Raw genomic sequence first — 26,391 nt, 5'->3', positions numbered from 1 at the left:
TTCTCCAATAGCTACATACCATGTCCAACACTTCCCTCCTCTATTGTTATGATTATATCCATTGCCACCACTACCCCATCTCTCTAGCCACCGCCAACTCTACCACCACTATTATCACGCTATAGTCAATTCCTACTAAATAAACTTTGTCATCACAACTAGCAGCGCTGCCAACTATCACCATACACTCTTCAGTCATCATCACCAATATTGTCACCTTCACATCCACCACAACTATATCAACCACTTCACCACTATGATCAATCTCTACTACCAATGACCTCCATCATCATAAGTAGCACCGCCGCCAACTACCACAAACATTTCACCAACCACTACACTTTCGTTTTTCATCACCATTAACACTGTCAACTACTAACATCAACACCACCAACTACTAACATCAATCGATTTCATCATTATAACTACCAACACCACTACCATTCATCACCATTATGTTAGTTATCATAACACCAACCACCTCCACCATCACAACTATCACCACCATCATTACTAATTTACTAGCTACTAACAACAACTATTATTATCAGCACCATCACTAGCGAGTATACGTGTTTCATTTTTTTATCAAATAGTAATTTTATTTTTTAAATTCATTTTTAATATTTAATTAATTTTTATTTGAATTGTATATTTATTATGTACATATAAATAACTTATGTACATTCAAATGTTTAAAAACAAACTGTCTTAATCATTCAGTGTTTAGATATAACGACCACATCTTAATTATTCAGATTTACACTACTAAATCTTAGGGCCCGTTTAGCCATAGATTTCCCAAGTAATATTTGGGGAAAAATTTGGCAAACAGTGTTTATTTATACAATTTGTCATTATTTGGAAATTTTTTTTGGCAAATATTCCAAATTCCCAAATACTAGTTTTTCTAGTATTTGGACCAAATCTCATTATTTGGGATCTTTTAAAAATTAAAATTTTACACCAAACTTTTATATTTTACAAAAACACCCTCTATAGTAGTTATTTGAGTTGTATTACATAATTTTTTACGTGAACACCAAAGTAGTTATGAAATATTCAGTGATGATATGGTTGTTGATGAAAATGATGAACAATTGGCCCATGGTAACAAATTCATGTGCTTTGTCTACTTCACGATGTATGGAATGATGCTTGTTGCACTCACTCCAAACTACCACATTGTTCCAATGTCATGGACACTAGTTATTTATTGCAACGAAGATCCATTGACTTCTAATACAAACTTATGGTTAGTTTTAATAGTTTTTAAAACTTATGGGTATAAATCACATTTTTCTTAAAAAGTCAAATATGTTTCTCAAATACTATGGCCAAACACATGGTGAAAAATATTTGAAAATCTATAGCCAAACTCTAGCTTAATGAAAACAAATGAGAGCTAACTGAATCATATAATAAGGTCACGTTCAATTAGCCACATAGGCGCGACCCCATATTCGACCCAAACTAACTAGCAGCAGTGGAATATATGATACTAGCAACCGTATATATTAAATTCTTAATCATTATTTTTTGGGAAAAAGATAAATATATCCCTGAACTATCATAAATGCTATTTAAATATCCTTTGTTATACTTTTGGGACACTACTGCTCTTGTTGTCTAATTTTTGGAGTGTATATATCCTTTGTACTGACGGGGGACACATGTCTCAATCTTAAAGACCTATCCGAAATTTATTTGATTTTTACCCATAATTAAAAGACTCACCCAACAAATTCAAAACTCGTCCAAATAACTAAGATCCAACCCAAATTATAAGCCAAAATTTTCATATGCCCATCTCAAAAATAAAAAATAATTTTCATTCCTAAAAGAACTCAAATCTTGATACCGCAGACCACAAGATACATCTCAAACGAAAAGCAATACATTGAAACATATCAAAGAATCAAATCGGAAACAAAATTAAATCAATAAACTTTCAAATTCCATGGAAAAAATGAATCTTGGGTAAGAATTTACTCTACTTCAACCAACAAATTACAAGCCCTAATATGCTTAAAGAAGTAATGGAACACTTTGAAGACCAAATCGATTAAAAGATCAAAATTTTATCAGAAATCTCAACAACATACTGTCATCGGGTCAGATCTAAGCCCATCACTAAATTAGAAGGCAAATTCAAAAATCGAAATGCTCCAAAAAAAAAAGAACTAATCTTTGTCTAGGTCTATTTCCATGGCAATTGAAGCAAGACACCTCAGTCTTTTCACTCAACAACAACAACATATCATTTCACATCAAAGAAATGGGTTTTCCTACAATACCCAGATGAGGTTCTTCTCTTTTGCCGTTGCCGACGCCGGAATTGTTTTTTGTCCTTTCTGTGCGATTCAGTTCAAATTAAAATGTCTCATGAAATTTGATATAAGGTCTAATTTAGGTAATTAATAATGAAAGTGAAGATTTTTGGGGTGTTTTTGGATTATAATTTGAGTGTGGGTTTCTAAGTTATTTGGGTGAGTTTTGAATTTGTTAGGTGAGTCTTTTAATGATGGGTAAAAATCAAATAAATTTTGGGTAGGTCTTTAAGAGTGAGGCATGAGTTCCTCCGTTAGTCCAAAGGTATATATATACTCCAAAAATTAAACGGCAAGGGCATTAGTGTCATAAAAGTATAATAGAGGGTATTTAGATACCATTTATGATAGCTCAGAGGTATATTTATTCTTTTTTCCTTATTTTTTTTTATGTCCTACTCAGTGTTCGATATTGATATTGAAATTCGACTAAATCCAAACATACATATGAGTTATGACTATGTTTTGTTAAAATTCTAGCTCTGTACACATGTATGAATATGTTAGGTTGTTAGATTTATGAAAAAAAATTAACTTCAGAGGAGTCTTGCTTTTGGTAGGTACCCACCATATAATTAAACGTTCAGTTTGAATTCGTTAGGTTTGTGCAGCTGCGGCATGATAGGAAGAGTTACAATTATCATAGAATTCATGTTGCAGTAGAAGGGAGGGATTAAGAGTATGTTTGGATTAGCTTAAAAGTTAATCAAACTTACTTTTAAGTTATTTTTAGCGTTTAAGTGGATGGGATATGTTAACAAGAGCCAAGAACTTACTGGAAAAAACATTTACTACTACGCTTTGAAGGGGTCTTCACTACATAAAATATGATCATTAGCGGTAATTAATTAATGACAATAGTTTAATTGTTGCTAAATATGTATTTTTAGCGACAATAAACACTCTTTGTATATGTCCCTAAAGCGTTTAGCGACATTGATTCTAATGACACTTAACTAATGCCGGTAAAAACTTTAGCACTCCTTATTAATGTCTATATTTATTATTGCTAAAGGTTGTTTTTGTTGTAGTTGAGAGCATTAGCTGTCAGTTTTATTTCTACTATATTATATCTGCAAAAGAAGAAAATGTCATTTGATGAAAGTTGTTTTCAAATGTTTAAATGTTTGTATTCATTCCTCCACCAACCCATTTTCTGCCTATAAAAAGATACTCAAGGAAACACCACTTCATCACTACTCATCAAGTGTAAAGGCATATATAGGATAAAGAAAAGTAAAGTTATTTAGGCAATAATAGGAAGTGATCATGGCAAACAAGTTGTCCATAGTTATCCTTTGTCTTGCTTTGGTAGTGGTTCATACCACAGCAGCAAGAGAAATGCCAAGTGACAATGGTCTTTCTGACCAAAAGAATGCTTTTGTAGGCGCTGGAGGTATTAGTGGCATTGGAAGCAATGGACTACCTTTTGGTGGAGTTGTTAGTGGAGTAGGTGGCAATGTTGGTGGATTTGGTGCTGGAATTGGTGGTGGAGCTGGATTTGGTGGAGGAATTGGGGGTGGTGGACTAGGTGGAGTAGGAGGACTAGGTAGTATTGGTGGCGATGCTGGTGCTGGGGCTGGTGCAGGAAGTCTTCCACTTCCATGAAGTTATTCATCACTTTTATGTAACTAATTTTTATTCTCATCTATATTAGTTAAGTTTGTTTCATGCATGTTTGATTATGGTCAAGATTGCTAGCTAACTAGTGTGAGAAAAGAGTGATTTTTTTTTTTTCATTTTTTGGTTGTTGTTGTTGTTGTTTGGTTTTATCCATATTGTAATGTTACATGATATTTTTCCGTGTTCAATGAAAGTAAGTTGTTGCACTTTTTTAAACTTCTTTTAAAGTCAGTGTTCAACGTTCCACACCTCTTTTCTCTCACTTTATTTCTTTTATTTACATTGATATGGTTGATCCAAGCGGCTGAATCTTTATGTAAAAAAATCTTATGGTTTGGTGGAGCTGACACCACAAATACAGTACTAATAATATATGAAAGAAATCATGTAGTCTAAAAATACCTAGTGGCTTGGGTTTCCAGCTGGACATAACTAAATTATTTTTAATACAATAATATATTTTAACATCGTTATAAGAAGCAGAAAAATCGTAATATATTTGAATTCAATATATAATATATATATTATAGATATGTTTCAATCGTAAATAACCACTATAATAAACTTAATTATGATCCATAGCTATAATTTGCATATTTACGAGTTGTAGCTACAGTTTAAGTTGTCTCGTTTGTATAATTCACGTGTTTGTATAATTCGTGGGTTTGTATATATAATATGTGGGTACGTTTGTATAATTGAACTGTTTTTGTATAAACTCGAAATAACGAATTTATACAAACACATACATCTGAACTTTAAACAGTTATACAAACTATATTATACAAAATTACATTATCCAAAAGTTATATAAATTATATTATACAAATTTTGAATTATACAAACTCGAAACTCCAACCCACGTAATTATCATTGAATGTTGGTCGCGAGTGATAATTAACTAAAACTATAGCTATGATGACTAATTAACTAACATATATTTATTAACCATGTAATTTTATATAACTAAAATATTTTTAATACAAATGTATTATACCATTAGTGTGTATATATATATACCCTAATGGTATCAATGAGTAAATTATTAGTTTTTTCACTGAATCCCTATTTGATTCCACCATAGTATATATATACTCTAATAGTATTAAGAAGCAATTTAGTAGTTTTTCACTGGAGTGACTTTTTCTTCATTGATACCATCAGAGTGTGTATAATATATATATATATATATATACTCTGATGTTATCAAGGAGTAAAACGGTATTTGGATTGACTTAAAAGTTGACCAAATTTAAACCCTAAATTTTGGTCAAACCTATTTTTAAGTCAATTTTTTTACTTCTAGAAATGTTTGGCAAATATAAAAATAACTTAAAATAAATAAAAAATAACTTAAAATAAGTTAGGAACTGTTTGACAAGGTTAAAAAAAATTTAATATACGTTAAAGACCAAAGGTAGGTCTCTCATACTTTTAATTTTTTGACTTAAAAGTCATTCAAGTTTAACTTTTTATTTTTGACTCAAAAACTACTTTTTAAGTCAATCCAAACAGGCTCTAACTTAATAGTGTTATCACTGAAGTGACTTTTTCTTTCTTGATACCACCAGAGTGTATATATATATACTCTGATGATATCAAATATTAAATGACTATTAAAGCAAAAGTTATGTCATAAATGATAATAAATATAAAGTAATATTAAAAAGATAATTAATCAAATAAAATATATAATTTAAATAAAAATTTGAAAGTTAATTATATTCTTAAAGGGATAAGGCACTAGTACCCCTCTAGACTATAACCGAAATCCCAGAAACATACNTCTTTCTTGATACCACCAGAGTTTATACATATATATACTCCGATGATATCAAATATTAAATGACTATTAAAGCAAAAGTTATGTCATAAATGATAATAAATATAAAGTAATATTAAAAAGATAATTAATCAAATAAAATATATAATTTAAATAAAAAATTTGAAAGTTAATTATATTCTTAAAGGGATAAGGCACTAGTACCCCCTCTAGACTATAACCGAAATCCCAGAGACACACCTTAACTAAACTAAGGTCTTATTACCCCCTGAACTTTTTTTTTTTATATAATTTTGTACACCTTTATGGCCTACGTGGCCTCCAAATATCTCCCACGCGCCTCACTTAAGTGGAGTCACGGAGTGTGCCACATAAGTCAAAAGGTGTACAAAATTACACAAAAAATGAGATTAGGGGGATAATAGGACCTTAGATTAATTAAGGTGTGTCTCTGAGATTTCGGTCATAATCTAGGGGGTACTTGTGCCTTATCCCTATTCTTAAATAAACACCAAAAATCTTAATCCAATCTTACCAAATCATGAATTGGACCGGATTGGCCCAATGAATCTAGCTGATATTATTAATTCTACGCATAATTTTCTGCGACAACCAAACCAAGCGTAATAATATCAATGAGGTGGTTGGTGTCTTATATATCCATCAATTGAAACATTAACTGAATCACATGATAGGTTACGATCCAAACCAACCAGCAGCAGTGGAATATACAATACTAGCAACAGTATACATAAAATTCGTATTTATATATATAGTTATTTTTTTTATTTTTCTACTCAATGTTCGATACTTATATTGAAATATAATTAAATTCATACATATGTTTAATATGTTTCGCTAAATATTTTGGCTTTGTACATACGTATGAATATGTTAGGTCTTTAGATTTATGAAAAAAAATTAACTTCAGAGGAGTCTCGCTTTTGGTAGGTACCCACCATATAATCAAACGTTCAGTTTAATTTAGGGATAGATGTTCGGTTCTTTAGTTCGTTTTTATTAAATTATGGTTCGTCTTTGATTTTCGATTTTGTAAAAGTGTGTACCAAATATCGAATCGAACTAATTCGGTTCGGTTCGGCTTTTATCAACATTAGTTTGGTTTGGTATTTTGAAAACGGGTTTTCAGAGCGAATAAAAATAATTAACCATGTTAAGTGATGATGATGTGTCTCACCATGGAACACTTATTGTGCTTAAAAAAAATTATATTTGTCTTTCTCAAGAGCATTGTACCACCAACTATTGCTCAAGGAATACAAGGTTGAAGACAAATTCCTTTACGTACATCAACAAAAATACGTTTGACCGGCTCCTCTTGGAAATTAATATTCAAAGTTAACTATCTTGATTGTAAATTTGTTGCTACGTACTTTGATTTGTTCATAAATGGTTTAATTGCTAATTGATATATATATATATATATATATATAAAATATTTCTATTTTTTTTTAAAAGATTAATAAAAATTTGATTCTTCAATGCATCGAACTTCCGAAACTCTTATATCGAACTGAAGAACTGATTTTTTTTTAAAAAATACCAATATCAAACCAAAAAATTAAAACTTCAAATTAATTTGAATCGATCAAATTTTTCGATATTTAGATCTACCATTTGGTGTGTAGTTGGGGCATGATAAATAGGAAGAGTTATAATTTGCATAGGATTCATGTTGCACAAGAAGGGAGGAATTAAGTGGATGCGATATCTTAATTTTCTGCCAGCAACTTACTGACAAAAGCATTTACTACTAGCTTTTGAAGGTCTTTAGTTAGAGAAAGCATTAGCTGTCATTTTTATTTCTTTGATCTCTGTAGAAGAAGAAAATGTCATCGGAGTTCAACTGTTTCCATCTGCCCAATCATAAATTTCAAATGTTTAAATGCCTTTTAAATCGTTTTTATGGAGTTAGTTTGACAAATCAAATGCTCCCACTCTCTATAAAGGGCAGTAAATGAATTAAGTGGTCGTTTTACATACTGTTGCGTGCATATAGTGTTTTAGTAACGCTAGTATTAGTTACGTTACGTTTATATTAGTTATTTTGAAATTATTTCTTACATAATATTCTATTGCATAAGCAATTGATTTGATGAGACGTTTGTTTAAAAAAATTGAGGTTTATAAGAAACAATTTTAATAACCTCTTTCGATACAAGTTCTTTAATTTTTACACCTTTTAATTTGTTGGATGTGAAAAAAATGTCATTTTGACGTCGGAGACATGAAAAAGTTGGTGGAATCCTTTTGTGGATCCGGAGGTAAAATAAATTGAGCCATTTTTTGTGATTAATAACTGATTTTACCATTATTTGTTTAAAAATTTATTTGGAAAAAAATTGATGGATGAAGATATGGAATTTGAAGGAATTGAAAAATTGGAAAGTGAAGTTGAAGAATATATTAAAGAATTTTGATGGAAAAGAGAAGATGAAAAGAAAAGTAAAAAATAAAAAAAGAAAAAAGAAAGATGTGAGCCTAGGGGTTGAAAACCAAGATACCTGATGTTTAGTTAGGAGCGAAAACAAAGAACATTAGTTAATTCTTTCATCTATTTTAACCTTGATCGATAAAGTTATTCCATAAAATTAATCGATATGTGCAAAAATTGACCAAACACATTAAAAAATAGTGGTGTGAGATGAGGAAGTGGTTCCCACACTATAATGTCAGTAATAATTTCCTTAGCCAAGTATGATTTGGCATATGCCTCACACACGTAAAATAAAATTAAAAAATAGAAATTAATTAGTATAAGTAGGTTGCAGACAGCGGGTCCATAGGCCGGTAGCTCAGTAATAACTAATAGTAACCAATTGATCATCTATTTAACACAACACGTTCTTTTGACCACCTATACACCTTTCTGAAACATGACTAAAAAAATAAATAGTTAATGCTCAAAAGAAAGAAAACATATACAACCTCCCACCCTAAATAATTCCTTTATAGCGTTTAATTTGTTTCAAAGTATTTTGGTGTTTTTAAAAAATATATATGAAGTTATGATGTTTTAATTAAGTGAAATTTTTAAGAGAGAAGCCCTTAATTATATTTAAAACGGTTAAATGTGTTTCTTAAGGAATAAGGGTGTCCAAAAGTTTAAAAGACAAATAGTAGTAAGAACAAAGAGTGTGGTTAGAATAGAAGAAAATATTTTAAAAATATTTCGCTAGTCAAAAGTTTTTAAAAAATATTGTTTAAGAAAATAAAATTTCTTAAAATTAGAAAAATAACTTTTATGGTAGAAATAGAAAACAAATTTCACACAGTCCTCTCACGCGCACGGAACCAAAATTTTGACTAAAAGATGTTCAAACATAAATAAGTAAAATTGTGTAGAAGTCAAATAGTGTCAATATGTAATATATAAACATAAACAAAAATGTATTTACCTAAGTACATGGCAGTGTAATTTTTCAATGAATGAGGATGTCGATGGACACCCCTCAAGTTTACATGGCTCCACCATTGCTCCCGCTATCTACCCAAACCCATCTAGATAATAATTTATCTAAATTATATATATATATATACTTTTGGAATAATATTCTCTTCCTCTAACCATCAAACATAAAAAAAAAAAAAAAAAAAGAGTTATTTTCAAAAAAATAAATAAAGGAGGGAAAACATATTTTTTCATTGGCAAACCAACCAAAGGGTTTCTCCAAAAAATAAATAAAGGAGAGAGACATTGAATGTTTGTATTCATTCCTCCACCAACCCATTTTTTGCCTATAAAAAGAGACTCAAGGAAATACCACTTCATCACTACTCATCACTCATCAGGTGTAAAGGAATATATAGGATAAAGAGAAAAACAAGAGAGACTAGGAAGTGATGGCAAACAAGTTGTCCATAGTTATCCTTTGCCTTGCTTTGGTAGTGGTACACACCACAGCATCAAGAGACATGCCAAGTGACAATGGTCTTTCTGACCAAAAGAATGTTTTTGTAGGCGCTGGAGGTATCGGTGGCATTGGAAGCAATGGACTGCCTTTTGGTGGAGTTGTTAGCGGAGTAGGTGGCGATGTTGGTGGATTTGGTGCTGGAATTGGTGGTGGAGCTGGATTTGGTGGAGGAATTGGGGGTGGTGGACTAGGTGGAATAGGTGGAGTAGGAGGACTAGGTGGTATTGGTGGCGGTGCTGGTGGTGGTGCAGGAAGTCTTCCACTTCCATGAAGATTATATTAATATTAGTTCAAGTTTAATTTGTCATGTCATGCATATTGTTTGGTTAGTATTATGGCTAGTACTGTGAGAAAAGAGTGATTTTTTTTTTCTTTTTGTTGTTGTTGGTGTTTGGTTTCATTCATAGTGTAATGTTATGTGATTTTTTACGTGTTTAATGTAATGTAATTTGTTGCACTTCTTTCTTTTTAAGTCGGGTGTTCAAAGTTCAATGCTTTTTTTCTCTCACGTTGTTTCTTTTTATTTTTTTTGCTTCAAGACGTTTGATTTTGCCATACTTAAAACTATCGCTGGAAAAGAAAAAACGTAACAACTCTTCTAGATATATACTCTAGCAAGCTTGCAACTTGAAGGTGAAGAAAGGTGAACTAGCCACAACAACAAATTCATTGTAATTTTATAATTACAAATAAAGAATGAAAAGGATAATATTTACGTAGTTTTATTTCTACCTTGTGAAAATTAAAAAGTAATATATTTATAATAAATTCTTGGCTCACGTGAAGCCTTGCTAGATATATAAGGAGTAAACTCAAGCAAGTATAAAAGTAGAGCAAAAGAATTTCAATGGTGCGATTACAATAATTATTGAAATGTTTTCTCCAAGAAAAGTACACTACTAATTTATATTTTTCACTAAAAGAGGAGCATATATTATTTATTTTTCTTGACAAACATCTCAAACTAATCCCAATCTATATCAATTATTTCAACTACGTACCACTTCAACATTATATTCGTCCTTTAACCATAAAAATATCACAAAAGGAGAACTACTTCCATACCCTACATTCACCTTGTCTCATTACCATGTATCTTCTATTATAATAGGGTTAATTACACTAAATATTTATGTAATATGACCCTATTTTGGATACATTCTATGTACTTTAGAATTAAACACTAACATCTCCCTATTATAAAAAAAAAAATTATATTTACATACTATATGAGGTATAGCTATAACTAAGTATATTAAATTATAATTATTACTAAAAGACAAATTAAATTATGAATAAAATTTCGTTATGCATTTATTTTTATGAAATTTCAAAATGAGGATAAATATATTTGTCGAATTTTTCCACTCACGCCTTTGATTAAAAATAAGAATAATTATTTTTTATAACTCCAATTATATCATATTAAGTAATTTGTGTTCATTTTCTATTGGGCAAATACATATACAAACTCTTACACTTGACTCTAATTTTCATTTTTTTACACTTTAACTAATGCTTTTTCCTTTCAAACCCTCGAAGTCTCCAACATCATTATAAGTGTTCCTTTAAAGCACCTTAATTAATAGGAACAATTGTCAAAAATATAATTTGTGTGCAGTTCACACACTGGTGAAATGGCCTTATAAGCCACCAACAAAATGACACATGGCTCTAAATAAAATATAAGTTTTTGAGCTTTAAAAGAAAAACCTCAATTTTTTCAAGTCTTGGAATTTGAGTTCAAGATTTGGTCTTTAACTTCTTCCATTTTGTTAAAATAGAAAATTTTGACTATCATTATTATGCCATTGGAGATGGTAAATAAGGTAGAAAAAGCTATAAGATGGAGGCAATAAATATAGAGGTAGAGGTGTTGCAAATGTTTTCCAACCTATAATTCGTTATTAATCTTTTATTGTGGTGGCTATCATTTTTTCGAATCACGAAAAATAATAATCATACGTTGTATAAACTTTAATCAATTGAATAAAGTTATAAGAAATACATTTAATATATATAGGTAAATCTCATAGACGTTTCTTTGAATAAACTAGTGAGTTTGAATTCATGACTTATTTTTAATAAATGAGGGCTTAACGTATAAAATTCATTTGCCTATTACGAATAAATAAAATTTCCATGAAAAAATATACAAAGTATTTAAACGATTTATAAAAAACAACATATTGTATACATAAAATTATATAAAATTTGTGTATATAAGTATCGATTTGATTCCATTTTCTGTTTAGTCTACCCAGGCGAGCTTCTTCATTCATCCATTTTGGCCCGGCTAGGAACACGTGGATCCAGGGTGTTTTTAATAAACCAAATCAAATTAAATATTATCAATGTAAAAAGAATTAAATCGAAACCAAAACAAAATAAAAATTAATTTATATAATTAATTTAATTCAATTCCAATTTAGATCGATTTTTAACCAAACACAAATACCCCTTGACTTCAAACGTACGTTAGTTTGGAAGAAAAAAAAGAAAATACGTTATAGTTTCATTACTTTTAAAAGAAGAGAACTACACCTTTTCAAATGAGTGAGTAATTGTTAGCAAGGCCAAGAACCACCAACTTCATTGATTCCATTTAATTACTCCTCACAGTATTATTAATAAGTTCATAAATGAGTGCAACCACTTAGTTTGAACCTATTTTTCACGCGTCTGACATGCGTCTTCATTTTTACCTTTTGGTTAGAAAATTTGGTCAGAAAATGGCCAGAATGATAAATAACATATTTCACACTATGTTATTTTATTTTATTTTGAACATTTTTACCCTTTAAACTTTAATACTTTTTAATTAAAAAATAGAAAAAAAATCAGTTTATTTTAAAATAAAAAGAATATTATAAACTTTTTAAATTTCTGGCTAAATTCTGGCCAAATTTTCTAGTCATATAACATTATCCTTTAAATTTTTTGTGATCAATATTCCTATTTCCTTTTTAAAACTTCAAAATTTGAAAGTATAAGAAATTGAGAGGAGGAATCAAGGACACATATCGATTTAGTTACTCGTAGATTCGATTATTAGCAGTTAATTACATTCACTTATAAGTTAATTAAAGGAAAAACGCATAAGTGCCCCCCCCTCCCCCCAACCTATTTCTGAAATCCTAGAGACACACTTATACTATACTAAGGTCCTATTACCCTCTCGAACTTATTTTATAAATAATTTTCTACCCCTTTTCGGCTCACGTGGCACTATCAATGAAAAAATTGTCAACACGCACGGGGCCCAGAAAATAGTGCCACGTAGGCCGAAAAGGGGTAGAATATTATTTATAAAATAAGTTCTGGGGGAGGGAGGGTAATAGGACCTTAGTATAGTATAAGTGTGTCTCTGAGATTTCGGGCATAGGTTAGGGGGTACTTATGCAATTTTCCTTAATTAAATATAGAATGAAGACAGTAAAGAAAATAAAGAAAGTCGTATCAAGCAATAGAGCTCTGATACTATAGGTTTTCTCTTTAACCAAGAAATTTTGAGTGTGATGGGTCTGAGATCCGGGGATGTTTCAAAATGTAAAAGTTATGTAGGAAAGACATAAAATATAAAAAGCTTAGAGCACAAGAATATCAATATATTTCATTAGTATTGTTTAGTGTCCAATGTACAGTTGTATTAAAACTACTATTTATAGGTAACAAAAGTACTACATCAATCAAAAGAAAAGTTCCACTTGAACCCTAAAGTACTATATCCAATTGCCTCATTCCACGTGGAAATACTGTTAGTTATACTAACTAATATCCCTATGTTATTTACGGGATAACATACAAATATATCTAGTGTATCTTTCCTTTTGCCACATCGTCGGCACACAATCCTTTCCTATCTTTGGGAAACAAGTTTCTGGCTTTTTCCCTATGATGGTCATTTTATGATTTTGATAACAAGTCGGGGTTGAGATTCATCAAACACACCTCCAAACCTATCATTCCATCAAAGAGCCTTTGAATATCCTTTATTCATTATATTTGTCACATGTCTATCATTCGTCCTACCATATATGTACAAGCTAAATTTTTTTACCCAATGTAGATAGTCCCTCCATTTTTTGAATCAACTACGATCAAAAAATGAAAAATTCCCCAAACACTATGTGAGGAAGTTTGAACCGAGAAGCTTTTTGTATTTCAAAAAGACGTTAGACCAACTCATTTAATTGCATTAGCCATGTGTGACTTGGCTATTGGTTCGAGAATGCCTCGTCACCCAAGACAAGTATTGAGACTCTTTTCTCGCTTAAAAATTACAGTTACTGACATCCTTCATTTCTGTTGTCAATTATTCTGGGAGATGAGGGGAATGTCCAACATCTTTCTAATAAGTGGGAAGCCGCCAATCACCGAAAGATGAACTTTCAAGGCGAGAACTTTGACACATTGATTTTTCTGATTATCAAGAAAAGGGTATGGCATCTCTCTATCACTAAATTTGTTGTCGATGTTGGAAATCAAGATCGCACAACGTTGTTCTGATAAAAAAATAGAGGTTACTTTGGTAAAACAAAATTGGAGAAATCAAAAGATGAAAAATCTAAAGTTGAGTTCAATAATAAATTTTTAAAAAAAAAACTATATCAATGCAGAAGGAATTTGGCTAAAAATCTTTGCTATGTATAGTTTCATGTTTCTAGTTTGGAAAAAATCAAACGACATGTGATTTTAATTTTTCCATAGCGAGCTATGAATTTTACTATAAGCGTGTAAATCTTAGTCATAAAAATGGCTAACTACAAAATTAAGTTAAAGTTACATGAGAAAGTATAAAGATTATTTTTGCTTCAAATTTTTGTGATATAGAGGCCTATGTCTCTCAATTCAATAAAATTAAGTGGTGTCACAGCTTAGCAGTTAAACACACTCAAGTAACTTTTCTTTACAGATTTTGAATTCATTGATGAAAATCTTTTATGCTTTGAAAAAGCTTATATAAAGGTTTTAGTGAATGATTCTCAATTCTTGTACTAGGAAAGTTATAGTGAAATTGGAAGAAGAAAATCTAATTTGGGTTAATTGAAATTACCATTAATTTTCAAAATCATATCAATGAATAGAGAAAGAATGAACCAACGACTTAAGGAAAGAAGGAGATCTTAATTTAGAACATGTGAAGTATTTATGGGATCTCTAAATTTGATTATGAATTGATCGAGGTAAATCTTTTAGAGAGTTTTGTTCCATGGTAGTTGAACAAAATCCTTGACAGCATATCAATTTTTGAGTAGTTGACTCGTTAATTGGAAAACTACCATATTGAATGAGATTTCTTTGGAGAAAATTTTGATCCCTTTTGAATTCCAAAGGAAAGTAAATATTCTTTTTTGGTTCAAATGTTCTAATCAATTTTTTTCTTATTCCTTATGACAGAATGTTACAGTAAGAAAAGGTGATTACTCAGTAAGACCCTTCTATTTCAAATACATATAGAGGGGTCATATTATTATCAAACAAGAATGATTTTAAAAATAAATTATTAGAGATCACTACAAACAAATTATGTGTTACTTTAATTTGGTGAGGAATTTTACTGTGTGAAAGTGCACGAAAGAAATTTTAGTTAGATCACTTGTAAGTAGTGGCCTAGCTAGAATGCGACAACAAGAAATAACTACTTTAGAAGCCACACAAATTAAAACACATTCATGAATATTTAAAGTCTCATTGTCAAATTTTGGCAGGTCTACACGTCAATAAGTCTCGAAGTAAGGGGCATTTGTAGACATATAAATTTTATTGGGTTAAATTCATAAAAATAATTGAAATTCATGTTCATTTGGATTGATTAATTAATTTGAACTTTACAAATTAATTAGTCCATTTTAATAATTTCAAGTCTGGTCCATTACACCTTGAAGCCTAAACTCATGCCACATGCCATGATGATTACGCATACAAGACTAATAAGATGAAATCACATATCTAAATGATGTGGTAGTCCTAGTCAAATTCAAGAACCAATTATTAGGATATCTCTATGATATGTACCTTATATCATTAGGAGTTTATTTCCTCTGTTTCCAGACTTCTTATTATATCAGGAGTCTATCTCCTTTGTATCTATTTAATATGTACGTGTATGCTACAATTGAATGAGTAGAGAAAGTGAGATCTTCTCCAAGTCTTACATGGTATCAGAGCAAAGTAGCGATTCACTTTCTTCATCCATGACCATCACCACGTTGAACCTTTCTCCTCAAAGCTCATCCACCAATTATGGTCCATGTCCAATTTTACTCATTTTAATATTATTAAGTTGGGAATAAAAATAAAAATCTGACAAAGAAGTGGCGCAGGATATGAGTCTCTATCAGCGTAGGTTAGTATAACGTACGCCATCCATAGGAAAGAGAGCTCGTATCCACTCACAGAAGGAGTTAATGGCACAGGGGAACACAATGAAAGGAACTCACACACTAAGGGTGAAAGAGGGAACAACGAAAAAAGGTGCGACACTATCGAAAAACGACGAGGGTGCTAAACCTAGTAATAAAGCAAGGCAAGTGAAAGTGAAGAATGAGAGTAATAGTTAGAAATTTATGAGGGTGATGGTACGTAGCGAGCTGCAAAATTTGATTGAAGCTCAACCCACACAAGAAATGGTAAAATCAAACATGAAGGTGGGGAATCACACTGATGCGAGGCAGCTGCAGGCATAGTGGTCTGAAATATGTAGTTCAACTTCCAAAATGTCCTGGGTTGATGAAGTAGAGGTCATGCCGGATAGAACGAAGAAGCCATCTATCTGGGATAATTTTGATATTACTAAGATCTCAAATGCGGGGTTCAAATTGGATTATGTTGCGCCAGATATGCAAGGGGAGATTCATGTATGTGAAATCAAAATTGAAGATATTGGTACTAAAATAGACTATTGGAAACACTCTAAAATCTGTTATATGTTTGGGGCTCATCCCTCTTTTGTTGTGTTGAATGGTTTTATCCAACGTCTGTGGGCAAAGTAGGGTATCAACAAGGTTGCAATGCTACAAATGGCATAGTTATTGGTAAATTTGAAACTGCAACAGGTAAGGATGATGTTGTTCAAGGAGGAATATACTATTTCGACAACAAGTCGTTTATTGTAAAGGCATGGTCACCTGAGATAGAGTTCATGAGGGATGAACTTCACTCAGTGCCAATATAGGTTAAGCTACCTGGCCTGGATTTCAAGTACTGGAGACCAATCGGTTTGAGTAAAATTGGAAATCTCATTGGGAAACCTTTGATGGTAGACAGTCACACTGAAAAGAAATTAGGGTTGAATTTTGCAAGACTTCTTATTGAAGTGGACATTGATATGAACTTGCCAGGAAGGGTGGTGTTTAAAAATGAAAGGGGAAATTTGGTGGAGCAGAAAGTTCAATATGTTTGGAGGCCTATAATATGTAAATTCTGCAAAAAGTATGGGCATAATATAAAGGAATGCAGGAAGAATAAACCACCAGGAGAGGAAAAAGACCAGGATCGAACCAGAATCGAGAAAAGAAAGGCTAAGACAGATGAAAGAATGCCACAAGCTACATAAGTTGGGGTGCGAAAACAAGAACTGGAAGATGACGAAGACGCCATCTCCAACAAAGCAGGGTAATACTGAATAAATTACACCAACAAGGATACAGATGCCAACAAATGTACAGCAAGAACACTACAAGCAAAGGCAGATGGGGCTGGTTAAGAACACATTCCAAGTTTTGAACCAAGAATCAATAAACACAAAGGGAGTGACAAGTCAATCTAGAAATGTGGGAGGCAATAATATCCCTATTATTGGGAATGGATAACATGACATGCTGGAACATTAGGGGTCTCAATGGCCCTAATAAACAAAAAGAGGTTAATATCCTTTGCAATAAAGAGAGGGTAGGTATAATTGGGCTGGTTGAAACAAAAATAAAAGCTGGGAAGATCAAGAAAATTGCAAGGAAAATGTTTGGAGGATGGGAATTTATCACAAACTTACAACATCACTACAATGGAAAATTTTGGCTCACTTGGAGGTCAGATGTGTTCCAAGTAGTGGAAGAGAGTAATAGTGCTCAAAAAGTAGCTAGTCAGGTAATACATAATGGAGTAAAAATTCCATTCATTCTAACAGTGGTGTCTGCTTTTAATACCAGGGATGATAGGAAGGATTTGTGGAGGTATATGGAGAGGGTGAGCATGAGATGTAATGATCCATGGCTCATCATGAGGGATTTTAACTCAATTCTTAATATGGATTATAGATGTGGTGGGAATCCTATTTCGATGGTCGAAGTACTAGACATGCAGGTATGTATTGGAAAATGTGGACCTATAGAACTCCCTCCACATGAGAGTAGGTACATATAGAGTGATAAGCAAAGAAGTAATAGGATTTTTTCAAAGATTGACTGGGTGTTTGTAAATACAATATGGTTGAACAAGATGCCAGATTATAATGCTACTTTTCTCAACGAGGGAATAAACGATCATTGTCCAGCGAAGCTATAGAGAACTAATGGTAACAAAAGGTCTAGACAATTTAAATACTGTAATGTATGGTCAAGTCACCCAAAGTTTATGGAAATAGTAGAAGCAATCTGGGAAGTTCTTGTTAGTGGATGTAAAATGTTCCAGTTGGTAAAGAAGCAAAAAATGTTGAAGGTAGAGCTAAGGAAATTGAATAAGCAACACTTTTGAAACATAGTGGCAGAGGCAGATGAAGATAGAGAGGCATTGGTGTCAACATAGTCAACTCTACATGTTAACCCCATAGACAGTAATCTACAACAAAAGGAAAAGGCGCAGTATTAGAAATTCAAAAAAACTTCATATCTAGCAAAGGTGTATCTACAACAGAGGAGCAAAGTAACTTGGATTCAATTAGGGGATGATAACTCTAGATACTTCTTTTTTGTGATCAAGCACAAGAAGCTGCAGCAGGCTATAATGCAAGTGAAAGATAGCACAAGAGTGCTTCAAACAAAGCCTGAATGCATAACTAATGTATTTGTGGCGTTTTACCAAGATTTTCTAGGTACTAAGGAGATCAACAGGAGAGGAGAAAGTCTTTGAGGAATTTCTTGAGATATGACCATACTTTAATATTCATCACGCAGGTTGAGTTGATAAGGGAATATACTGAAAATGACGTCAAGAAAGCCATTTTTAGCATTGGCAGTAATAAAAGCCTTGGTCCAGATGGATATGGAAGTGATTTCTACAAAATGGCTTGGAAAATGGTGGGAAATGATATTATGGAGGCAGTTTTGCAATTCTTTAGGAATGGAAAATTTTTGAAGCAATTAAATGCTACAATGATCTCTTTAATTCCCAAAGTACCAGCCCCACAATCGGCTAGTCAGTTTAGACCCATTTCATATTGCAACATCCTATATAAATGTATCTCTAAACTATTATGTGAAAGATTGAAGGAGGTACTGCCTAGCCTGGTGTCTGATAAACAAGAAACTTTTGTTATAGGGCGGTCTCTAGTACACAACGTATTGATATGTCATGATCTATTGAGGCACTATAACAGAAAGACTTCACCAAAGTGTATGATGAAGATCGACCTGAGAAAGGCATATGACATGGTTAGTTGGGAAGTTGTTATAGAAGCACTAGAGGGGTATGGTTTTCCTAGTTAATTTATTCAAATGGTTATGGTGTGTATATCCTCTACCAAGTTCTCTGTAAGGATAAATGGAGAGGGGCATGACTACTTTGCAGGACATAGAAGATTGAGGCAAAGAGATTCAATCTCTCCCCTGTTATTTGTCTTGGTTATGGAATATCTCACTCGAACAATTAGCAAAATGAGTGAACTTCCAGATTTCAAATTTCATCCCATGTGTAAGGAGCAAAGGCTGACTCACTTAATATTTGCAAATGATCTGATGATTTTCTGCAAAGGGAATATAAGGTCCATTCAAAAAGTCCGGGAAGCTTTGGAGCACTTTAGTGATGCCATTGGATTAGTGGCTAATGTGGAGACATCCAATATTTTTCTAGTTGGGATCACTGATGATTCAAAAGAGGAAATATTAGAAATGACAGGATACTCTTTAGGTACTCTACCTATTAGGTATCTTGGGCTTCCACTATCTTTAAAGAAATGGGGTAAGATGGAATGTCACCAACTAGCGGAGAAGATTACTAAGAGGGTAACAAATGCTTATGCTAGGAAGGTCTCTTATACAGGAAGACTACAAGTAGTTAATGCTGTCTTATTTTTGCTATTTAATTTTTGGGGGTGGAGTCTTTATCTTACCTCAGAGTGTGCTCAAGGTCGTGGATAGAAAATGTAAAGACTTTATATGGGGAAGTAGTACAGATCAGAGAAAAGCACCTTTGGTTGCCTGGGACAAGGTGTGCCTCCCAAAGAAATTTGGAGGACTAAATGTTAAGGGGTGCAAAAATTGGAATGAAGCTTCAGTTGGGAAGTTATTATGGCAAGTTTTAGAAAAACAAGATATTCTCTGGGTAAAATGGGTACATGGAGTGTATATAAAACAACATGGAAATATTCGGAATCACATACCACCTACAGATTGTAGTTGGTATTGGAGAAAGTTGACCTCTCTAAAAACTAAGATGGCAGATTGGTACCAAAATGACAAATACAAGCTAACAAAGTGTGGCACTTATTCAGTAACAATGAGCTATAATGTATTGATAGGGGCTCAAACCAGGCTTTGGGAAGCAAACCTTATATGGACAAAAATTATGCAACCAAAACATAGATTTATCATATGGTTAGCAAACCAGAACAAACTGCTCACCAAGTCTAGAATTATGAGATTGAACATTCATGTGGAGGATACAAAGTGTTGTCTCTGTGGGGTGCCGTGAGGTGTCAGACTCTGCTGAGAAGACTAACTAGAGAGTAAATAGTTTAGATCAAAAAGAATAAAATTGTTTGTATTTGGTAATAGTTTATGGTTTTTTCCTGGAATAGTTTTGCTTGAGGCCTGGATAGTCCTAAACTTCTTCTTAGAGGTGGTTGGGACTAGAGGTGCTCTTTAGGTTGTAATTTTGAAGTTTTCATGTTGGAGTAATGGTAGTAGTTCATAGTTATAACCAAAAAATATTATTAAGTTGGACAGAAATAATTATATTTTGTGGAAGTCCCAAGTTTTACCCACTCTAAGAGGACATGGCCTTGAAGGTTATGTAGATGGGTCTCACAAATGTCCATCAAAATTTGTTGCAAGTAGCTCGATAAAAGAAACCTCTGCCAAAGCTACTATTAATCTAAATTATTTGGCATGGCGAAAACATGACCAATTAATCTTGAGTTGGTTCTTGTCAACACCCACAAAGAGTGTTTTGGGGCAAGTTGTTGGTTGTACCACAATTATGGAGGTTTGCCAAGCCCTGGAACTATGTTCGCGTCACAATCAAAGGCGCGATTGATGCAACTCCACCTACAACTTCAGACAACGAAAAAAGGGATCCACATCAATGATAAACTATTTACAGAAGATGAAATATATTGCTGATAACTTGACAGTTGCGGCACAACCTCTCAGTGAGAAAGATCTTACATTGTATATTCTTGGTGGCTTAGGTCCCGATTATGATGCGTTGGTGGTCTCTATTACCTATAGAGTTGAAATCATATCCCTTGCTGACTTACATGGGTTTCTGCTAAGCCATGAGACACGTCTTGAAAATCTAAGTACTATTGAACAAAAGCAAGTGCACTTTACTGCAAAATCTTCAAATTTTAATCCTAAAAGTGATGACGGCTACAAAAAGAACACAAACCCGAACCTGAATCAGCATTATGGAGGACGCTGGGGAAGGGGTCGAGGAGTGGTTGCAGGTTCAATAATGCACATCATCAGCCTCACAATTTTACAGGTTCATCACAGTGTCAAGTGTGTAATAAGTTTGGTCATATGTCTCTCAATCGTTATCGTAGGTTTTATCATAATTCTTATCAAGTCCATGCATGCACAAACTCAAATGACAGCCTACATCGCTCAACCGAATGTTGTATCTGATCCATCTTGGTATCCAGATTCTAGTGCTACGTACCATCTTACAAATGATCATCTCAACAATTTGGCTCTTAGAGGAGACTACCATGGTACATACCAAATTTTGGTTGGTAATGGAGCTAGTTTGAAAATTTCTCATATTGGTGATTCTAAATTATTATCGTCATCTAGAGCCTTGCACTTAAATAAAATCTTATTTGTCCCTGAAATTACTAAGTGTGGATTAAGTTACTGCTGACAACAATGTTTATTTTGAATTTCATCCTAACTTTTGTGTTGTGAAGGATCGATCGGGCAACGAGGAAGGTGCTACTGTGAGGCCGGGAGACTTGAGCATGGCCTTTACAAGCTTCTTTTCACCCGAAGATCCAACTGGTAGTCCTTAAATAAACCACAATTTTTTCTTTCGTCCAAATCCTCTTTCGATGTCGTTTGGCATAATAGATTACGTCACCCCTCAATAAACGTAGTTCAAAGTGTTGCTAGAACACTTGATTTTTCTATTCTAGCAAATAAGAGTTCTAGCATTTGTGGGTCTTGTCAACAAGGAAAAAGTCATAAATTACCTTTTACATCATCCTCTTATTTGTCTTTGAATCCTTTAGACTTGATTCACTCTGATGCATGGGCTCCTGCCCCTTATTTATCAAATAATAAATTTCATTACTATGTTATCTTCATTGATGATCACACAAAATTCACTTGGTATTATTCCATGTCCTTTAAAAGTGAAGTCTGTTGACACCCAATTTTGGCCCTCCAATAAATAAATTAATCATTGAGCTTCTTCAATTTCAAACGATTTTTAAATAATTAGTTTTATAAAATTTCAAATAAATAAATAAATAATAATAATAATAATAATATAGTTCGCAAGTTATTTTAAATAGTCTTGTCACTTTTTATAATTTTTAGATAATATATATCTTTCACATAATTATGTATATAATTAGTATATTTTATGAATATTCGAAAATCGTCTCAAAAAGATTTTATATTTTAAAATATTTGGTTAATTATTTAGTCATATAATAGTTCATGTATATTGTTATATATATATATATATATATATATATGAAATAATTATTTTTTTTTATTAAGTTGATTATTTTATTTCGTTAAGACTAAGAAGCTCCTTAATTAATTTATGAAAATCGTCTTATTTAAATGTCGACCAAATTCACCGATTAAATTCAATTTGGTTACAATTGAAATTAATTTGGCTATTGTGGAATTGCAATGCTAGCCACTTTATCACATTGTCCTTAATTCATTTTGAGATCAAATATTGGGCCAAATGAGGCAGCCCACTCCAAATTCCAGCTCTTATTCCCATACCCACCAAATTAATTCCCCAAATAAATTCGGAGGCCCACTTCATTTTCCCAACACAATATTACAACCAGCAATCCAAAATACATACAACAATACCACATGTGACCCGACCCTTTTTCTCCTTCTTCCTCAACGCGAGAACCAAAATTCGAGACTCTGCAAACCCAGAAATCGCGGACAGCAGCCGAAATCACGGAGAACCCAGAAACGAATAGCAGTCCAGAGCAGTGAATCCCACCAAATTGCGGAAATCCAGCATCCTTATCCAAGAGAGAACTTGAATTTCGAATTCAAATTCTTCCAATCCATCCGTTTTCCCTCTAAAAATCAACCCTATTCCTTACCTATTTAAGATCGTTTTCTCTATGTGTTTTAAAAAAAAAAACAAGTTTTGGAAATTGGGAGAAAACATGTTTTAGAGGTTTCATTTGAAGTTACTTTGAAATTCTTGGTTTGCTGCCTTATTCGAAGTTGTGAGAGAAGTCGCTCCCTTTCAAGCTCGTTGTCGTCCAGACGCTGTCCCGCAACAGGTGATCTTCATCCCATTATTTTTACTTCTATTATTGTCTCTGTGTAAATGTAATGCCTATTATAAGAAAAATCATGTGTCAAGAATAATTTTCATTTGTTTAGCTATCATGAAAGTGATGTTTTAAAGATATGTTTTTGATTTAGTTTGAGGCCTGGAGATAATTGAGTTCATATCTTTTTCACANGCATACATGTGTACATGTACTCCCTGGAATGAAATATGTGCACAAGTATATATATGCATACATGTGTGCTAGCTACTGTTTTGTGTCGTGGTTGGTTTGTCAACTTTGTCATTGATCTGATTCATTGGGTTTTCTTTAGAGTCGTATATTCCGGTTTCATTTAAAGTTTTTTTTTTTCGGTGGCTTTCACTTCTAAGCGAGTTTCATCTTGTTTAAGTTACATTTCATTTGCTTTATTACTTCGTGTGCTAACTCCTTGCCATCTCCTTGCATGTGAATCCGCCTTGAGTCCTCACGGACTTATCTATTCCCCTTGCATTTCGATTTGGGTCGGAAAGGCCTAAATTTGCTCTCTTTTACTCGAATCAACCTTGGTATCGGATCAGCAAAACCGGCGAACAAGTTACAGAAAATAAGCATGCTGAAAATCAAGTTTTCAAGCTCCGAAAGGCCCTCCAAAATTCAACTTGTATTTTGTTGTTTTGGGCCTAAGCCCTATTATTGTGATTATTATTACTTGTTAGTTATTAGGGTAGGTACAAGGAGACAAGAATTGGGCTAAAGGCCCAAAGAAAGATGAATTTCAAAGATTAGTTTAGGACAGGTATTAAATATTAGGCCTTTAGGCCCAAAAATGAAAATGGGCCCAAATACTGGCCCAGGCGAACAGTAAACCAGACTTGGGCCCAGATTTCCTTCGTTACTTTATTATCTTATATATGTTTACCTGTCGATATTTGTTGTTAGCCTTAAGGTTACTACGATTTAATTCCCCGAAAGATAGTCATTCTAAACTAATCTTCTAAAAATTAACTAATTAAATACTCGCTTCCTATAATATCGAAACATAATCTATCAAAGTATTTTAACTTAGCTAATATCTAGTACTTCCCTTTTCCCTTTTAAAGTAGTTCTAACTATAAAACAACTCAATTTTGCAATTTAAATTAAGTTAAATTATTTTAGCCAAATAATTAATTGCCGGATAACCACATTAGTGGACATTCTAGGTGCTTTTAAAACCTTCCTAGAATGTTAATAAGAACCTCGAACCCTTTTTTAAGTTTTCATTAGATTTCTGTTTTAGTCTTTTGAAAACAACAGTTTTCTTGATTTTTCTTAAAAAATTAAGTGGCGACTCTAAACCAGTCCAAAATATTTTTTCCTAATAAAACAGTTGTTCACCCTATTGGTTACACATCTATGGTGTCATTGAGGTGGTAGAATTGATTGCACGTCATACATTACGTCTAAGCTTAGTTGCAATGGAGAGACATGGGGGAGAATGAGCTTCTAAAGTTGTTCGTCAGTACTCGAAGGTGGACAACAATTTTAACTTTGACGGGTTGAAGCGTGTTAATAAGCATCGATCATCTGCATCATATATCATTAGTTTACACTTTTGCCCCTATCTTATGCATGTTCGTCTTTAATATATGTCCCTCATAATAATTACTTCTTCATGGTGAATTTATATTTTAGTATCATAATGTTTCATCAATTATTTGTAGTGAATTCTTTTCCAACTTACGTTAATTCATTATCGAATCTACCAAGTCAATCGGAATACCCAAATTAGTTTCACCTTTATCAACAATTTACTATGTATCTTTTTTTTTCTTTCAACAACCCTAATTTATCAACGGGTGCTTTTACTTTACACTACCTTCTAAATACATCTTTCATAATTATACTAGGGATTTGGCCGCGTTTCGCGCAGTTATGAAATATGTATATGTAAATTTATTTTAAAAAATAATTATGATACAAGAAATAAAAAATCAATTATAGAAATAAGAAAAATGATAAAATTACAATACAAGTATTTTTGTAGAAATTAGATCTTAAGTGAATTACATTTTTATTATCAAGTATTTTTCAAAATTAAAAGACTAATTTATTAAGAAAAAAAAATCATATATTATGATGTTAGTGCATAAAATTCGGATAAACATATTTTAGGACTTGATTTTTTTTCTTATTTTTGTCAAATGATAAATTTACTATCCAATGAATCTTCCTTTAGTTCGAAAAAATAAATGATGAAACTAAAAGTACGAGGAAATAGAGATAAATATTTCTATTTCATTCTTTGATAATTAATTCGTTCTTTGTCCTTGTTTTTTCTCTTATTCATCATCGTCTAAATAATTATTTTTCTCTATTTTTCATTATCATCTAAATAATCCTCTATTGCTAATTTTTTGTATATATCTTATATTATTCTTGTAATTCTTTAGAAGTAGAAGAAACGAACAAATTTAAATGGTTCTTCACCATAAGAAATACCTAAGAATTACGTATTCAATACTTAATATGCATTTGTTTTGAGCCATGAGTAATAAAATTTGAACGCTTGTTGGTTGTGTTCTGACAAAATTACAAATAACTAATTTGAGTCTAAATGAAAATGTAATTTACTACTGTTGACATCCAATTTTAGACCTCCACATTAGAGATTAATTATTGAGCTTCTTCAGTTTCGAACGAATAAAACAATTAGTTTTATAAAATCACAAAAGAAAAATAATATAATTTGCAAGTTATTTTAAATAGTTGTGTCATTTTTATAATTTGTAAATAAGATATGTGTTTTATATAATTATGTATATAATTAGTATATTTTAAGAATATTTGAAAATCATCACAAAAGATCTTACATTATAG

General features: G+C 32.2%; 3 protein-coding genes and 1 non-coding gene across 4 annotated transcripts; all 4 read left to right on the top strand.

Moving 5' to 3' along the window:
- Positions 1-3,538: 3,538 nt before the first annotated feature.
- LOC125870937 (glycine-rich protein 5-like) lies at positions 3,539-4,155 on the top strand. The gene has a single exon (XM_049551486.1). The coding sequence runs from the start codon at positions 3,600-3,602 to the stop codon at positions 3,936-3,938; it is 339 nt and encodes a 112-aa protein (XP_049407443.1). The 5' UTR covers positions 3,539-3,599; the 3' UTR covers positions 3,939-4,155.
- Positions 4,156-9,520: 5,365 nt separating this feature from the next.
- Positions 9,521-10,163, top strand: LOC125870936 (glycine-rich protein 5-like). Its single transcript, XM_049551485.1, has one exon. The coding sequence runs from the start codon at positions 9,601-9,603 to the stop codon at positions 9,940-9,942; it is 342 nt and encodes a 113-aa protein (XP_049407442.1). The 5' UTR covers positions 9,521-9,600; the 3' UTR covers positions 9,943-10,163.
- A 10,989-nt stretch (positions 10,164-21,152) lies between these two features.
- LOC125869624 (uncharacterized) lies at positions 21,153-22,059 on the top strand. The gene is made up of 3 exons (XM_049550089.1): positions 21,153-21,495; positions 21,595-21,779; positions 21,958-22,059. The coding sequence occupies exons 1-3, from the start codon at positions 21,153-21,155 to the stop codon at positions 22,057-22,059; spliced, it is 630 nt and encodes a 209-aa protein (XP_049406046.1).
- On the top strand, positions 21,192-21,330 carry LOC125871977 (small nucleolar RNA Z247). Its single transcript, XR_007447091.1, has one exon. It is a non-coding gene; the product is annotated as a small nucleolar RNA Z247 (small nucleolar RNA).
- Positions 22,060-26,391: the final 4,332 nt, after the last annotated feature.

This window comes from Solanum stenotomum, chromosome 7 (assembly GCF_019186545.1).
Source record: "Solanum stenotomum isolate F172 chromosome 7, ASM1918654v1, whole genome shotgun sequence".
NCBI classification, from domain to species: Eukaryota; Viridiplantae; Streptophyta; class Magnoliopsida; order Solanales; family Solanaceae; genus Solanum; species Solanum stenotomum.
This window is presented reverse-complemented; position numbering and strand designations above follow the sequence as displayed.

Coding starts and splice junctions, on each gene's coding strand:
- LOC125870937 (XM_049551486.1), top strand. CDS start 3,600: ATGGCAAACAAGTTGTCCATAGTTATCCTTTGTCTTGCTTTGGTAGTG.
- LOC125870936 (XM_049551485.1), top strand. CDS start 9,601: ATGGCAAACAAGTTGTCCATAGTTATCCTTTGCCTTGCTTTGGTAGTG.
- LOC125869624 (XM_049550089.1), top strand. CDS start 21,153: ATGAAATATATTGCTGATAACTTGACAGTTGCGGCACAACCTCTCAGT. Junction 21,496..21,594: donor GGGTCGAGGAGTGGTTGCAG/GTTCAATAATGC, acceptor TCGTTATCGTAG/GTTTTATCATAATTCTTATC. Junction 21,780..21,957: donor ATGGTACATACCAAATTTTG/GTTGGTAATGGA, acceptor TGTGTTGTGAAG/GATCGATCGGGCAACGAGGA.